At 46.0% G+C, this 17,920-nt stretch overlaps 1 protein-coding gene across 1 annotated transcript in view; it reads right to left on the bottom strand.

The window, feature by feature from the left end:
* The window catches only part of mdga1 (MAM domain containing glycosylphosphatidylinositol anchor 1), a gene marked incomplete at both ends in the record, with an annotated part of 188,404 nt that overhangs the window by 39,142 nt on the left and 131,342 nt on the right, over positions 1-17,920 (bottom strand). The window contains 2 exons of the mRNA XM_080525281.1: positions 10,804-10,952; positions 11,829-12,095. Coding sequence (XP_080381407.1) covers positions 10,804-10,952; positions 11,829-12,095 — 416 coding nt within the window. The remainder of the gene's footprint in view (positions 1-10,803; positions 10,953-11,828; positions 12,096-17,920) is intronic.

Genomic DNA, 17,920 nt, shown 5'->3' with positions numbered 1-17,920 from the left:
ACACGTCTGTGTGTGTGTGTGATCTGCCTGCTTTGACATGTGCCGACACTTTGAAGACTGAGCCTTTGAGTGTGAGGTGAGCCTTTACTGTAGAGATTGAAGATTGAGTCATCTGAGTTAATATCTCCCTAGGAGGAGGTGGGGGGGGGGGGGGGGGGCGTTAGTGGAGTGAGATGTTTACTGTAGACACCCACAGGCAGCAGCCCCCCTTCTGAAGACCATGAACCAGGGTTAGCTGTACCGTCTACGAGCGCACACAAAGACGCTGGAGCTTGACCGACAATCGTGTGTGCGTGTGTGTCTGCGTGTGCGTGTGTGCTGTGCGTGCGCGTGCGTGTGCATGTGTGTGTGAGGTGTTGAAATATTTATGTCTGTGTGTTTATGAGTTAATGTGTGAATTTAATTCACCGTGAATGTTTTTAATTTCTCATATATATGATAATGGATGTGTGTTTGCGTGAGTGTGTGTGCACAATCTGTTTGTGTGTTTTCAGTATGTTATTCTATACTGCATATACTGGATATCTGAGAGAGAATGTATGTGCGTGTAAATATGCTTGGCTGTGTGTGTGTGTGTGTGTGTGTGTGTGTGAGAGAGAGAGCTTTCGTCTTATATTATTGTGTATTGCTGTTATGTTGTTGTTCATTCTGTGTTATCACTGCAGTGTTGAGGGGAACCTCCCAAAGTAGGCATTTCATTTCAGTTTACAACCTGCATCCTGTTCATATGACTAAAGAAATGTACCTGACACACACACACACACACACACACACGTGTTTGGGACACAACGTTTGAAACGACCTAGTGACTGAACAATGCAACCTAGCAACAATGCTACCTAGCAACAATGCAACCTAGCAACTCACTACGAAACCTTGTTTCTAATTGGCTAAACAGACAAAAGGACTGTGGAAAGTACAAGTTCTTGAATATTTTTTTTTCCTGACAAAACCTACGAAACAGACTTCGACAGAACAGACCCTTGTCATCTATACGTTGTCCATAAACAGACGGCTCCCATAGAGAAACCGTTGCTACAACGTTTGCAGGAAAAGTGCTATACAAATAAAGGTTAATATTATTATTATTATTATTATTGGCCCAATCTTTAATTCCCCTGTATTTCCCTATGTTAAGCCTTTGCATGTGTGTTCCACCAGCAAATAACCTGGAATCTAAAGATAGTGACACCACATAGATACACCACATATATACACCACATAGATACACCACATAGATACACCACATAGATACACCACATGGATACACCACGGTAGATCAGTGGGTCCATACTGTCATGGCAACGCGGGGCCACCTCAGTGCCACTGCTGTGGCAGACGCAAGTGGTGAATATGTGTGAAGTGCTGTGAAGGAGGTTTGAACAGGGGTGGCAGGTAGCCTAGAGGTTAGAGAGGCAGGTAGTCTAGAGGTTAGATAGGCAGGTAGTCTAGAGGTTAGAGAGGCAGGTAGTCTAGAGGTTAGAGAGGCAGGTAGTCTAGAGGTTAGAGAGGCAGCTAGCCTAGAGGTTAGAGAGGCAGGTAGCCTAGAGGTTAGAGAGGCAGGTAGCCTAGAGGTTAGAGAGGCAGGTAGCCTAGAGATTAGAGAGGCAGGTAGCCTAGAGGTTAGAGAGGCAGGTAGTCTAGAGGTTAGAGAGGCAGGTAGTCTAGAGGTTAGAGAGCCAGGTAGTCTAGAGGTTAGAGAGGCAGGTAGTCTAGAGGTTAGAGAGGCAGCTAGTCTAGAGGTTAGAGAGACAGGTAGCCTAGAGGTTAGAGAGGCAGGTATTCTAGAGGTTAGAGAGGCAGGTAGTCTAAAGGTTAGAGAGGCAGCTAGTCTAGAGGTTAGAGAGGCAGCTAGTCTAGAGGTTAGAGAGGCAGCTAGTCTAGAGGTTAGAGAGGCAGGTAGCCTAGAGGTTAGAGTGGCAGGTAGCCTAGAGGTTAGAGAGACAGGTAGTCTAGAGGTTAGAGAAGCAGGTAGCCTAGAGGTTAGAGAGGCAGGTAGTCTAGAGGTTAGAGAGGCAGGTAGCCTAGAGGTTAGAGAGGCAGGTAGTCTAGAGGTTAGAGAGGCAGGTCGGCTAGCAATTGGAAGGTTGCTGGTTCGATCCCCGCCTCAGAAGGGAGCCAATTGTGAGCTGGTGACTGGAAGGTTGCTGGCATCATATCTACCACTACTGTTGTGCCCTTGAGCAAGGCACCCCTAATTGCCAATTGCCTAATTGCCTAATTACCCCCTCCAGGGGTGCTGACTATGGGTGACCCTGTGCCTAGAGCAAATACATTCTGTTGAATCTAATAAAAAATAATAATCTAGTTTTCAGTTAGTATAAATTACTGAGAGTGCAAATAATCCCTCAAATAAAAATAAAAAGAGAGAATGGTTTGTGATCGCAGAGCCTTGCTTAATCATTAGATAGATCCTTCCACGAATGGAGTTGAAATGGAAAATATTTAATTATCTTTAACGAGGATCAAGAAATGGGAGCAACTCATGTTCATCTATTGTTTATTGTAGTTTTATATCATTTTATACTGAGAAATTTAAGTCTACAGTTTGGCCAATCTAGCACTCAAGGAAGGCCCATTTTCCTCCTGGAAGGGATGGGCCAAGATCTGTCGCGCAGTGAATAATTCTGACTGTGGACAGGGCCCATAACGTGCGTAATCACAGATTTGTATTATATGATTGGTTCCCAAGAATAGTGACCTCATGACCAAGGACAGTTCTATAAATATGAGTCCCACCTATCGTTGGGGGCTTTTGGCTTTTGGGGCTATTGGACGGACAGTCTGGACGGATTGACGGCAGCTGCTGGATTGAAAAATCAGGTGTAGTGCTGAGGCACAAATGTGTACATTTCAAGCCTGCAAACTGCGACACTTTAAATGAATGTGCAATAATACTATGTGCAATATGACAACCCTAGGGTTGCAGAGAAATAGGAAATGTTAGAATAGGTATAGCATAGCATAGAGTACAGCACAGTGTTTTATCTGTACAGTATAGTATAGTGGATAGTGTACATAGCCTTTATTTATGTAAACCAGCTCTTTCCCTTCTTGTTTTTTTAGTTTATTTTTTCTTTCCTAGCACCAGGGGAGCCCCCCCTCCCAAATTTCGTTGTTTGGTACCTGTACTATATCAATGACAATAAAGACCATTCATTCATTCATATTGCTTCTTGCTTATTGGTCTGCTCGTTTCTCTCTGTAACTTGGCTTAATAAAAGGCCTCTTTGGAGACAATTGATCTAAGCTCTTTGTGCTTTATAAGTTTGACTAAATCTATTAAGAATCAATTACAGTATATCCACAACACCACACGTCATCACACGTTCTCTCATAGGCCCCATGCAACCAACACGGGACATCACAGAAAAGCGGAGTATGTGTTTTAGAAGTAATTTTACATGAATAAGCACAAGTCATTTTTGGATAATGCAACCTAGGGATTAAATAGTAAAGTTAGAATAAAGTTATATTCATGTGAGACAGGAGTAGGGATTTCTGGGTGTCAGTGGGATCGAGATAGAAAAGCAACATACCTATGCAGCACTTTCTGAAACACTAAAATCAGCCCGTCTGGCACCAACCACCCATGACCACGTTCGAAGTCACTTAAGCCACCTCTCTTCCCCGTTCTGATTGAACTTGGTTTGAACTTCAGCAAGATCGTCTTGACCACGTCGACATGCCTAAATGCATTGAGTTGCTGGCACAGGATTGGCCGATTCGATATTTCTGTGCGTTAACGAGCAGTTGAAAAGGTGTACCTAATGAAGTGGCCGGTGAGTGTATTACTGTAGAACGATGAGAAGATGGCTGTGGCAGAGAGGCTGACGCCTAGCGCATCTTCTATGCGCAAAACTCAAATGTTTAATTCCTCCTTCACCTTCCCCCACCCATTTTTTTTTACCACTTCATGTCCTGGTGTGAGAGTGATGAGGCGGCGTGGGGGGTTTGTGTGAGTGTGTGTGGGGGGGGGGAGACGGGGGGGGGGGGACGACTCTGCTAATCCCTCTCCGGAACTCCCTGAGCATGTGACTAAAAGAGGACATGCAAATTGTGATTTCACAGCCTGGCACTTTACCGCTCGTCAAACGCCTTGTCTTAACATTGTATTTGTTTATTTTTCATTTTCCTGTCTCAACATTGTATCAATACTGAGCTGAGCTGAGCTCCAAACTCTACTACTGAGTCACCTTGCTCCCTCTATACTCTAGGAAATGTAGGACAGTATTACGTTTGGATTAAGTTTGTGCTACAATAATAGTTCATTCATGCAGGATATACAGGTTTTCGTTCTTAACTATGCGCTGCGAGAGTCGTTAATTTGTGCAAGAGATACAGGTGTGTGTGTATTATGTACTGTATGTGCCACAAGAATAGTTAAGTAAAAAATGTGTTCCTAAAGGTTGCTATACGCAACGGGGGGGTTGTAAGACATTCACACCTGCAGTACATTTTAGTCATTAAGCAGACACTCTTATCCAGAGAGACTTAACCTTCCTCTTCTGTTTGTTTCATTTTCCAACTTTGCTACTTTCGTTCAAAATTGACCGGTGTGTTTTGCACAGTGATATCTCTGGAACCCCTTATCCAATTTTGATGGTTGACATCTCATTTGAACAGTCAAAGCAAGTAGAATCAAGTGGTGGCAGACAGAATGACACCAGGGGTTAATTTCATATTATAATTTTGCAGCAAGTTCAAAGATAGTGTTTACTGTACATTACTGTATATTATAAAAATGCCTGCCATGTAGGCTGTGTGTACTGGAGATGGAAATTATTTAGTTAGTGTTGTAGCTGAGATTCTTCCCGTTCCATTGTTGTATGGGATGTATTGATTTTTTTATTTTGTTATTACCCATTCATTTCCTATGGCGGTCAATTCTGACCGGAAACACCATAGATGTGACACGGTTCAATAAATCCCCCAAAATGCAATGCAATTCAATGAAATCAAGTGTATATGCTCAGGGGCCTAGGGTGGAGGATAACATAAGGTCTTGAGGCAATGGGATGAAAAACACAATATTTATGATTACAAACAAAGTCATTCGGTCAGATTTGACCGTCAACAGAAGAGGAAGGTTAAAATAAGTACATTCGTCCAAAGGAAGTGACGCAACCACAGGTGCGCCAAGACCAAGATCATCAACCGAGCGGTCCTCGTAAAAGATGGTGCCAAGCGGCCAGCAGAGGTGGTAGAACAGAGTGTTTGTGTTTATTGTAAATAAATCACTTGCAGGTGGGGAAGGGCTGTTTCTTTTTACTGCCGTGTAGGCTAGCTATCACAGTCTTGACGTGGGCTGCTACTGGGAGCCAGTGAAGGGTGTGGAGGAGAGGGATGACATGGGAGAACTTGAGAGATTGAACACCGTAATGACTGCAGCATTCTGGATGAGCTGCAGAGGTCTGATGGAGGGAAACCCAGAAGTGAGTTGCATCAGCAATGTCCACACCTGGACAGAGGACGGAAGCGGGGGTGGAGGAGAGGGGTGACATGGGAGAACTTAAGCAACCATAATGTCTGCAGCAATCTGGATGAGCTGCAGAGGTCTGATGGAGGGGGACCCAGAAGTGAGTTGCATCTGCAATGTCCACACCTGGACAGAGGATGGGGGCAACGGGGGGCGGCTATGGCTCAGGAGGTAGAGCCGGCGTCTAATGATCGCAAGGTCGGCGGTTCGATCCCCGGCTGGCCACGTGTCGAGGTGTCCTTGGGCAAGACAATGAACCCCAAATTGCTCAGAATGAGCGGGCTGGCGCCTTGCATGGTTACTTGCCGCCATTGGTGTGTGAATGAGTGAATGAGAGGCCATTGTAAAGCACATTGGAATAAGGCGCTATATAAGTCAGTCCATTCAAGATAGGAATAGAAACACCCCTCTTGGAGTGGGCGAAGAAAATGCGGTTGTCCCGCAGCACTCTCTCAGCACATGGTTGGATGTCACCCTCTATCATAATAATAATAATAATAATAATAATAATAATAATAATAATAATAATAATAATAATAATAACACTTAAACACTTTATCGTCATCCTCCAAATCGGAAAGTGGTATACACACAAATGGTACACTTGCCATTTTGTTAGCCACTAACAAACAATTAGCTAGCCAGGAAGCCAGATATCTATGACCAACACTGAGACGGAGTGTCATGGACAATAGAACTAAGTTGTAAAGGCCACCCTGGCAAGGTTGGAGCGAGTGGAAACACATTGCAATGCATCATGGTCTGATGAGGCAGAAAAATAGGACCTTCTGTTCAAATACAAAGGCGACACAGTCTGATCATTTGGTCCGCATGTCGGCAACCAATCAAAATGTTCATGTTTTCTTTTGAAACACAGAACTACGTTTCAACGTTGTTGAGAATCACAACACCAACCCAAAATACTGCAACGCAATGGATTGGGTGAGTAATCCCCACTGCTACCTAGTTAACTAGAACACTACTTTACATTGTTAACAGGCTCACAAAACAAGCTGTGTTGGTTGATTAGCGATGCGTTAGTGACGTGGAAATGCATTCACATTTTCCGAAAGAAAAGTCAGATCATTACATCGGGATCCCGACATGAGGACCAAAGCATTAGAATGTGTCACAAATGTCTCAAGATAGGAATAAGATCGAAGAAAAACTCTTGTGCTAGGAGGCATTGGAATCAAGACGTTTTCACATTTTCTAAAAACGTCAACTTCGTATGAACTTCTAGTGTAAAGAGTGCATCATATCCCAATGCTGCATCACACCGACTTGAACAGAGCCGAGAGCTCTCGATGCACATTAAACCCAGATTGACCCAGGGAATGAGTAGCTAATAGATAATTAAACATAGCTCAGAGACGGCGAGAAGAACCTACTTGAAGTGAATCTTATTCTTTAAGCAAATTTTTGCTCAACGTTGCTACCGTAGCTGGAAGAGACCAGCTGGTGTTTACAATCGTATCCATCGTAGCATGCAGTGGGCATGGATGAAATTAGACTGGGATGTCTGTACCGCCGCTCGGCGTGAGTGAGAATGTCGTTGGCATACTTTTGAAAATGTGCTGGAAAATGGCACTTGTTTTTACACTTCAAACATTATATTCATCTCCATCCAATATATCTAAATTGGCCACCTTGTGATTACGAGAAACCCTCCAGCCAAATTGAAATCCATAAAGGTAATATGGTCATTTAAAGACACCTCACTTTTGACCATGGGGGTCCAGCTCTCTCTTATGGCACGTATCATCTCTGGGACTGCCTCAACATTTATGCTACATCACCCCTCTACAGTGCTTCTTTTTCTCTCTCTCTCTCTCCCTCTCTCTGTATCTGTCTCTCTCTCCATGTCTCTCTCACTCTGTCTCTCTCTCTCTCTGTCTCTCTCAGCACTTGTGTTATGGGTTGGATGTCACCCTCTGTCATAATATTGTCAAACGCTTTGTCGTCAACCTCCACGCTCCAACACATTCTACCAGGGTACGTTAATGCTAACTCCCACATTAATGCTAACTCCCATGTCCCGATAACCACTTACTTAAGCTGCTATGACATTCAAGTGGCAGAAGATTAGCTATTCAGTCACACAAAAGCAAGCTGGTTAATCTTCTTCCTCCTCCCTCCTTTTTTTGTGCAGTGAATCCTGCTGCATGTGTATAATTCATCAAGATACTTCCGCTCTCCCCTCTCTCCCCTTTCTCCCCTCTCTCTTGCTCCGGGCCAGGCTTCTATGAATAGCTGATTACGCTGTTGGAGTGAAAATAAAGAGGTTGCTGAAAATGACTCTCATTACATTGTACCAGGGCGGGAACCCAGGTAGTGTTGCCGTGCCAACTGTCACACCTGTCCTGGACTGATGGTGAAAAGGTTGGTAAAATATTTTGGTAAATTGTTTGTGGTTCTGGTCAAGGCAACATAAAAGGCAATATTAGTGTTTCCAAATCTCTTGCCCCTGTTGTATGAAATGTGCTATACAAATAAACTTGCCTTGCCTTGCCTTAATCTTAAATACCTGTGGTCTAAGGCCTCGTACAAACTGCAGGTATAGTCCTGACCCTTGAAAACCAATTTTAACCAGGGTTAGGGTTATGCACCCCATCAGAGAGGGTGTCGGAAACCGTTTGAAAAACATTGGATTTTTTTTGTTTTTTTTTGCTCTAGGCACAGGGTCAGCCATAGTCGGCGCCCCTCTAGCAATGCGGGGTTAAGTGCCTTGCTCAAGGGCACATGCAGCTCCCTCATGAGGCGGTGATCGAACCAGCGACCTTCCGATTGCTAGCCGGCCTCTCTAACCCTCCAGGCTACCGCCGCCCACCAGCTAGTGGATCCCGCTACGTTTGTCATGCACTTTACGGAGGACTGCATGAAAACATAGCTGAGAGAAGGTTCGACTGGTGCTTGGAAATCTGCAAGTGGCTTAACTGTTTTAACTTACTTGCTTACTTAGTCCTTGAGTGGCACATAGCAGGGCTAGGACTAAGGATCTCCACTCACTCCACTGTTGTTTGCTTTCTTCTCAACGCTGTTCCAGCTGCATCCTCTCTCTTTCATTCCTCCTTCGATGGTTCGCCTCCAGGTTGTTTTGGGCCCCTCCCTCTTTTGCGTTTTCCTTCTGGTTGTCCGACGCAGTGGCACTTTTGGTTTCCTTAACACTAGAACAGCCGTGCCTTTTTTACCTACTATAAGAGCCGCCTCGGGGGTCAAATGACCATAGTCTTTACAATGGGAAGCTGCTATTTACACACAACGACCACTAGTTGGCCGGCTTGTAAATTAGCCTGCCTCCTACACAGAAAAACTGCAAAATATCTTTATACAATCCTGATGTGATTTTGAAAATGTAAGGATACCGGGTGGTAGAACGCACGTATCTAGGAGAAGTCATGAAAGGAGGGTCCTAAAATGTGATCGAGTGCAAAGATATATTTTTTTAAAATACTCTAATGACCAGTGTTAGTACATATCCTAACCATCTCCATCTTCTTCTTATCAATAATTGTGTCCATGTCCAAGCACCCTGTCGTTTGAATTAGCTCACTGTGTCTAATCTTCCTAGGCCAGAATATCCTGGTGACTTTCTGAGGCAGGTATTGTGAAAGCTGTTTTAACAGTAAGGAAATAATGAATTAATAATCCCGTGGGTTTGCGTTCTGCCACTTCTGACAATGTTGCTATGGTTTCATTGTCAATGGAACGTTCAACATCGCGGCAATTCTGTCTCTCAACGTTGTCAGTTTTTTTCACCACCACCCACCTTTGAGTGTGTATCAACACATAAGTGCAGCGCAAAACTTACTACCACAAAATGTTTTCAGAAAACAAAGGATTCGGTCTTTACTGCAGTGTTTTCAACAGAAGCAACCAGGCTCACTGGAGAACAGTGTTTGTCACAGATCACCTCAGGGTATGATTACAGAGGCACTTAAGTGACACAGGGAATGTGGTGAGGTATTAATTCAACTAGAATGCGTACACCTAGCCTTACACGCACACGCACACTCATAGTCATACACACTTACACACATACACACTTTTGTTGTAAAGAATGACAAAACTGTATTCTGATTGTATCTTGTATGTTCTTGTGTGTTGTATGCTCTTTGTATGTTTCTTGGTGCAAAGCTTTTCGTATGTTCTTGTCTTGGTCGTTTTTGTCTACCAACGAGGACCACGAGGAAACATCAGTGTATAGTAACCTCAAGAGCAGTTCTAACATGAAACTGCCATTGCATATAGTACATGTAAGCTACACTGAGTGTATACGTTTCCCAACAATGAAACAATGATTGGTTAGGTTGGTTTTCCCTTTTTTTAACATAAGACATAAATTCTACCTTGTTTTCCGCTACTGAAGTTCCCTTCCAACTGTGACAACGATTAAGTAATTTTACAAAACAGTGTGAAATGGCAGCTGAGGGTGATATGGGTTAGGGAGAGTAGAGGAGAGAGGAGGGGTGAGGAGGGGAGGGGAGGGGAGAGGAGAGGAGAGGAGAGTAGAGGAGAGGAGAGGAGAGGGGAGGAGAGGGGAGGAGAGGAGAGGAGAGGAGAGGAAAGGGGAGGGGAGGTGAGGAGAGTAGAGGAGGGGAGGGGAGAGGAGAGGAGAGGAGAGGAGAGGAGAGGAGAGGAGAGGAGAGGAGAGGAGAGGAGAGGAGAGGAGAGGAGAGGAGAGGAGAGGAGAGGAGAGGAGAGGAGGGGAGAAAGGAGAGAAAGGAAGACAGAATGAGAAGTGGACAGAGGAGAGGGGAGGGGAGGGGAGGAGAGGGGGATAGGAGAGGACAGGAGAAGAGAGGAGAGGAGGGGAGGGGAGAGAATACAAGAGAAAGGGAGACAGAATGAGAAGTGGGTAGAGGGAGGAGAGGAGGGGAGAAGAGGAGAGGGGAGGGGAGGGGAGAGGAGAGGAGAGAAAGGAAGACCGAATGAGAAGTGGATAGAGGGAGGAGAGGGAGGAGATGGAGGAGAGGGAGGGGTGGCACTCTGGCATCCTTGTTAATGCAATGCAATCCTGCAATCGATCGGGCGTCCACTCACACAGCAGGCTGCTATTCCCCCAGCTCAAATTATGAGAGCCAACATTTACTTAGTTCACTTATTTTACTCACATAACACTCTGTGTGTGTATGTGTGTGTGTGTGTGTGTGTGTGTGTGTGTGTGTGTGTGTGTGTAGGGTTTCTTATGTGTGTGTGCCTGTGTGTGCGTGTGTGCATGAGTGCGTGTGTGTGTGTGTGTTTCACCTTGCAGACGTTGATCCAGTACCCCAGGATGTGTGTGTATGTGTGTGTGTATGTGTGTGTGTGTGTGTGTGTGTCACCTTGCGGACGTTGATCCAGTAGCCCAGGATGCGGTCTGTGGCGGAGGGTTCTCTCTGGGTCCACTGCAGGTTGTAGGAGTAGTTGCTGCCCTTCAGGATGCGGATGGGGTTGGGCGTGTCGAAGTAGAACTCTGCGTTGTAGGGACGCGCTGTTGGAGGGGGGCAGACGGGGCAGAATCAGAATTGGAATCGAAATCGGAGAATGAGAAGTGGATAGAGGAGAGGGGAGGGGAGGGGGAGAGGAGGGGAAAAGAGGAGAGGAGAGAGGAGAGAAAGGGAGAGAGAATAAGAAGAGGGGAGGGGAGAGGGGAGGGGAGGGAAGAAGAGAGGAGAGAAAGGGAGACAGAACGAGAAGTGGATAGGAATCGGAATCAAAATCAGAGTGTTTGTTTGTTAGCAGGTTTGCAGTTCAGTTTCTCTCCTCAGACTGATACGTCTTCTACAGATGAATGTGATTCAAGAGGAAAAGAAGTGTAATGTGATTAATATCATATTTAGAAAAAGAAAAAGCTGCATTTTAACAATTTTAGCAGATGATTTTTATCTGAAATGACTTAGAATGAGAGATTACAGGGACAGTCTCGCCTGGAGTAACTTAACTCAAGGACACACTAGTGGTGGTGTTCCCAGGTGGGATTTGAACTCAAGACCTTCTGATCACCAGGCCAACTCACTATCCACTAGGCCACCACTAGCCCCCAAAAGCGATTCCCCTATACGACTCAAAATCAGCCAGATAGATCTGATCCTGGATAGCAAAAAAAGAATCGGGGTCATTCTGACCCAGATGAAACTTTTTGAACAACTGGGCCCAGAGGGCTAAGCAGCATTGGCAACTGTCGAGGTAAAAGCCGAGCCATATGTGACAGCAGCTGGTGAAAACAGAAAAAGAAAAATGGAAGGAACATATTGTTTTACTGTTCATTGCATGTTTCCCATCTTGTCCTTGCTCAAATAAAAAACTTTATTAACGGAAAACATTCTTCCCAGACAGGAAACAGACGTCGGGGGGGGGGGCTTCTCACATGAGACGTTGAAGGTGCAGGTGGACGTCCCGACGCCGTTGTTGACCCGGCACTCGTACGAGCCGTTGTTGTTGAGGTCCAGTTTGATCCGCAGCCGGGGCGTCTCCTGGGGGTCCGGCGTGGGCGTGCGCAGGAGCTCCCCGTTACGGAACCAACGGACGCTGGCGATGCGCGGCGGGTTGGACTTCACGACGAGGCAACGCAGCGCCACAAACTGGTAGTTGGGAGAACGCACGTCCTGGAACACCGGGTCCAACACAGGAGCGACTGGAGACAACAGGAAGAAGAGCATTGTGGGAAACAATAGTTACATAGTTACCTATCACTACCTCTTGTTCTATTTATATCATGCCCTTATATCACCATTTGCACTTCTGCTTGGATGCTAAATTGCATTTTGTTGTATAGTACTGTAGGAGTCCAAACAACAGAATGATGAACATTGTGGAAAATGCTTACAGTGTTATTGTGATGTCTTATGCACCAACCACACCAAGTCAGTTTCCTGTATGTGCAAATATACTTGGCAATGAAAATAATTCTGATTCTGAAATGGTGACGATTAGCTCAGTAGTCTATCCTTCATTGTTTGGAAGGAGAGAAAGGTTATCCGTTTCTGCGAGAATCACAACAGCAGTTGAGTAAAGCAAGGCCGTTAGGAGGAAGGAACGTATCATGGAGGGAGTGTGTCCCTGAGGTCGCATGAAACCTGAAGGCGTTTTTAAGACGTCAGAATCAGAATCAGAATCGCTTTGATTACGTGTGCGAGAGTCAAATCCTTTCGCTTTGGTTCCTCAACATTGACATTGAAGCATTCAGAGGATACAATGGAAAAAAACACAACAGTAACATTTGTTAGATCGTAAGCAATGTGAGTAAGCAGAAAAATGTCTGTGATGTCTGAGAAGCTGACAAAACTTACAGTACAGCTAACCAAATCTCCAAACAAAAACTGTAAAGCCTTTCTGTATTGATGTTATGTTATGATGTCTGCTGTACACACAAGGTGCTATTTGGCCTCACGGCACATCATCAAACATCTCAATAGCGACACGTATTAATTCACTGTATTATTATTCAGATAGATTCTTTTCCTGCCTCCCCCCCTGGAACAACAACAACAGTGACGACGCCTCGTGTCACGCTGAACGCCGCCGCGCCCCCGTGAAGAATCAGACAACCACGAAGCGCGGACATAGCATCTGCGCTAATCGTGTGTAATTATTAACCTGTCAGAAGCTATCTGTGGCTAATGACTGACTACCTGCCGTTAGCCCTGGGTCAACCTGGCTCAGCACAGGCTGAAATTACACCGCCTGCAAATCACACACCGCCGCTAGCCACCGTAGCTAATCAGATAGATATTAGCCGGGGATGCTAATGTTCACCCAACGCTATCCCCTTGCCGTCCTGAATACCGTTATTAGCTGTAGATGTGTAATTATGATCTGTGTTATGGCTATGTTCAGAGAGATGTGGGGGGGATAAGGGAGATTGAGTGTGATGGTGTGGAGGGTACCACACTGATAATTGTATCAGGGGGTGATGAATTATTTGCTGTGAAATAATGAGAGGGAGAGTGGAAATCGATCTTAAAATAGATACGAAAGAGAATAGGGGAAGATCGTTTTTGATAGATGATTTGATAAAGAAATATCGACATCCAGATGCGTGCATTCAAAGGCCCTTGTGGAAAGATACAGTGTGAGGATTGGATAAATGTGTTTAGTGAGTCAAAAGCTTGCAGACATTATGTCATAGTACCGTAGAAATATCGTCCGTAACACTTCACATCATGGTATTCTTTTTAGAGTTTGTCATTTCAAAGGGTTTGTAATTAGTTTAGAGACTGATTGATTATTAATATCAATATCTCATCAAATGTTCCTTCTTGGCAAGTGTTACAACATACATGCCAGAAGTCTAATCGAGTAAAGACTCCCTTCTCTCTGGTCTTGGCAAGCTGGAAGATTTGTGACGGCGGTTGGTGAAAAGTGCAAACCAGTTGCCGACCCTGAATCCTCGTAAATCCTATAAATAGCTTTCTTTTCAACACAATGTCATTTCCCTTTTTCTTTTCTTCATAATACACAACTTGAGGTTTTGAAGTATGAGTATGTGAATGTTTTGGGGGGGGGGGGGGGGTAGCTTTTTTTTCTCTGCTACAGTCATTTCTCTTCTTAGTGATTTCAGGCGTGCCAACATTCAAAGGATGCATATGTTACGGTACATGTGGGAATACGGTACATGTGGGAAAACTAGGGTTAGGGTTAGGTACTACGTCGACTTGGTACATGCTGGCATGTCTAACCCTAACCCTAATCCTAACCCTAACCCTAACCCTACCCCTAACCCTAACCCTAACCCTACCCCTAACCCTAACCCTAACCTTAACCGTAGCACCCTATCACCTAACCCTAACCCTAGTTTTCCCACATGTACCATTATCCCACATGTACCAGTGATGTGAATAACGGCGTTAAAATAACCGGCGTTACTAACGGCGTTATTTTTTTCAGTAACGGGTAATCTAATTAATTACTATTTCCATCGCTACAATGCCGTTAACACACAAACCACACGTGCGCACAGCACCACACACACACTCAAACTATCAGAGAGATACACGCAGCAATGGCGAGTCCCGAGTGTTCTGAGGTGAACGTGGCGTTTTCACGGTGGAAGTACAGGCACTATTTCAACCTCATTGAGGTCAAATGTAAAAACGTACATGTGATGTGTACTTTATGTCTCGGAGCTAAATGTTTGTCCATTTCCGTTGTAAGCAACTCTAACCTAATGAAGCATCTCTCAACGGCACACGCTTCTACAAATCTAGTGGCTAAAAACACCGTTGATGATGATAGCAGGCCAGGTGTGGCTAACGTGAGCTCCGCTAACAAAGAAGGACACGGAGCCACGCCGTCCAAGTAGCTAAAGCTGGATTTTTCTGCGTCAGCTCCACAAAAACACAGACTGAACTGAACGGAATGATAGGCAGGTATGTTGTTGAGAACATGCTTCCGTTATCAACAGTTGATTCTGACTCCTTCAGAGCCCTAATTGCCAAAATGCCGACGAGAGGAGGGGCCGGTCCGCCATGCAGAAAGACGTTTTCTAAATATATAGACGCCGAGTACGCCAAAATGAATGCCGAGCTCCAAAATAGATTTGAAGAGTTAGAATATGTCTCTACAACTGCAGACGTGGGTAAGCTTTTCCTTGTCACATTTGGCTGACTGACCTTAACTTGTCAGCTCTACACCACGGCTAGCCCGCTGCACCGTGGTAAAAAGTAACGCAATAGTTACTTTCCCTAGTAACTAGTTACTTTTATAATGAAGTAATTCAGTTACTAACTTAGTTACTTTTTGGGATAAGTAACTAGTAACTATAACTAATAACTTTTTTTAAAGTAACGTGCCCAACACTGACCGTAACATATATATCTTCTTCAAACCATTTCCGATTTCAATGTATGACACATCATTTGAAAGCTTACAATCTGTCGTTTCAGGATATATAAAATGACTTTGGCTACTTGGTTCCCCAAAAACACCGGCAGCTGTCACGTGTGCAGGCGTGTGCATTAGCCTAGCATTAGCCTAGCATTAGCATTGACAAGCCCGGACGGTAGTCTAACAACTTCTGCCGACTGAGAACGGGGGTTAGACAGGGGTTAGAGACGGAGTGGGACTGTGACAGGGGAGGGGATGGGACGCCACCCTGTCCCCTGTCCCCTGTCCCCCGTCCCCTGTCCCCTACTCTTCTGTCTCCTGCCCCCTGTCCTCTGTCTTTGTCCCCTGTCCTCTGTCTCTTTCCCCTGTCTCCTGTCCTCTGTCTCCTGTCCCCTGTCTCCTGTCCTCTGTCTCCTGTCCCCTGTCCTCTGTCTCTCTCCCCTGTCCCCTGTCCTCTGTCCCCTGTCTCCTGTCCTCTGTCTCCTGTCCCCTGTCCTCTGTCTCTGTCCTCTGTCTCTCTCCCCTGTCCCCTGTCCTCTGTCTCTGTCCCCAGTCTCTCTCCCCTGTCCCCTGCCCCCTGTCCCTTGTCCCCTATCCCCAGTCACCCAGGTGACAGATGGGTAACCAGGGCAAGGGTTAGTCCCCCGGGACCTGATTATCGCCGGGCGATACGCGCCGTCACATTCCCTGCCCACAGCCACCTACATACTGATTACACTCCGCTGACTTTGGCCTTGTAGAGCAGGTAGGAAGGGTAGGGACGTACGGAGGACAAGCACGGAGGAAGGGTAGTGAGGGAGGGGGGACAAGAAGAGAGGGAGGGATGTGGGTGTAGGTAGAAAGAGGGATAAGGAAGAGGAAGAGGGAGCCAGAGGAGAGGGAAAGAGACCCAAGAGAGGGGGGGGGGGAGGAAGAAAGAAAGAGAGAGAGAGAAACGACAGGAGGGTGAAGGATGAGGAGAGGAAGAAATCATGTTGAGAGAGAGAGAGAAAGGGTGAACAAAGAAGAAACCACAAGAGAGGGAGAGGGAGGGAAAAGAGAAGGGAAAAGGAGAGGGGAGGAGAAGAGCAATGGGAACAGAAGAGGACCTCGTTGAAAGAGAATGAGAGAGGAGAGGAAAATCAACAGAGCTGAGGGGAGAGAGACAGGTGAGGAGAGAGAAGGGAGAGAGGGAGGGAGAGAGAGAGGTGAGGAGAGAGAGGGAGGGAGAGAGAGAGAGAGGGAGGGAGAGAGAGGGGTTGATAGAGAATGGAGAGAGGAGGGAGAGAGAGGGGTTGATAGAGAGGGAGAGAGAGGGAGAGAGAGAGAGAGAGGGAGAGAGGCAGGGAGAGGGAGAGAGTAGTAGATTGACTTCTCTGCAGTCAGCAGTCTGGACGCCTTCGTCTTAAACACAGTACGTGTGTTGGAACGCTGACAACATGACTCAGCAGGAGTCTTTCACATTTACATCACATTTACATTTACATGGAAGGGCATTTAGCAGACGCCTCCGTCCAAAGCGACTTACTACAACAAATCCATTTTGTCTAAGTGAAGTGAAGTGAATCATCCATCCATCAGTCATCGTAAGAATAAGTCATCTATGCTACGGCCTATTGGCTGTCATAAGCTGGGCCCCTCCTACCTTGCCGACCTCGTCCCCCTCCACACCCCCTCCCGTTGCCTCAGGTCTGACGACCAAACCACCCTCAAGACCACCGGGACCAAAGCTCCGGACCTGGGGTGGTCAGGCCTTTTCAGCCGCAGCCCCCCCCCCCCGTCCCTCTGGAACGCCCTCCCCAACCACATGAGACAGGCCAACACCCTCCCAACATTTAAACAGGCCCTCAAAACCCACCTCTTCAAGCTCGCCTTCACCAGTTAACCCTCTCCCCCTCCCCTCCCCATGTGTCCCCAGCACTACCTTAATTAGGCCCCTATACTTTCATTTATTTCTTATTTCTTCTTTTTATGATTACTACTCGATCCTTTCAGTTTGTAAAGCGTCTCTGAGTGTCTAGAAAGGCGCTATATAAGTCTAGTGTATTATTATTATTATTTGTTTTTGGTGAGAAACTGTACAGGGGGTTAGAGGGGATGAAGAGGTCGTAGGGGGGGGCAGACGGGTCTTCAGTCTACGGTGGAAGACAGGTCGTGACTCTGCAGTCCTGACCGCAGTGGGTAGCTCCTTGCACCATTGTCTCCGAATCTATTTTCCCTCCAGAGCTCGATGCTACGCTACAACGTTTCAATTTCACCACATTATAATCTCCATAAACAGCCAATCAGTCTTATCTGTCTTATTGGAGAGGGACAATCTCCAATTAACCTCTGTCTCACACACACACACACAATACTAAACACCACAAACATTTACAGTACACACAGGGAGAGCTGATTTGCATTGAGTCCAGCGGAGAGGGGAGGTGGAGGTGGGGGGGAGGGGGGGGGGAGGTGTCTGAGAGAGGGAGAGAGAGAGAGAAAAAAAGAAAGTGATGGAGGAAGATTGATGATAGAGACGGAGTGTGATGCAAATGTGTGTGTGTAAGAGAGAGACACTGGTGATGATTGAAGAGGTGAGACAGAGCGAGGGAAGAGAGAAAGAGCACACGGGACAGAGAGAGGGAGAGAGAGAGGGGGGGAGAGAGAGAGAGA

Source organism: Nansenia antarctica, assembly GCF_963989245.1.
Source record: "Nansenia antarctica genome assembly, chromosome: 3".
Classification (NCBI taxonomy): Eukaryota; Metazoa; Chordata; class Actinopteri; order Argentiniformes; family Microstomatidae; genus Nansenia; species Nansenia antarctica.
Note: the sequence above shows the minus strand (reverse complement) of the source record. Positions and strands in the feature narration are given on the sequence as shown.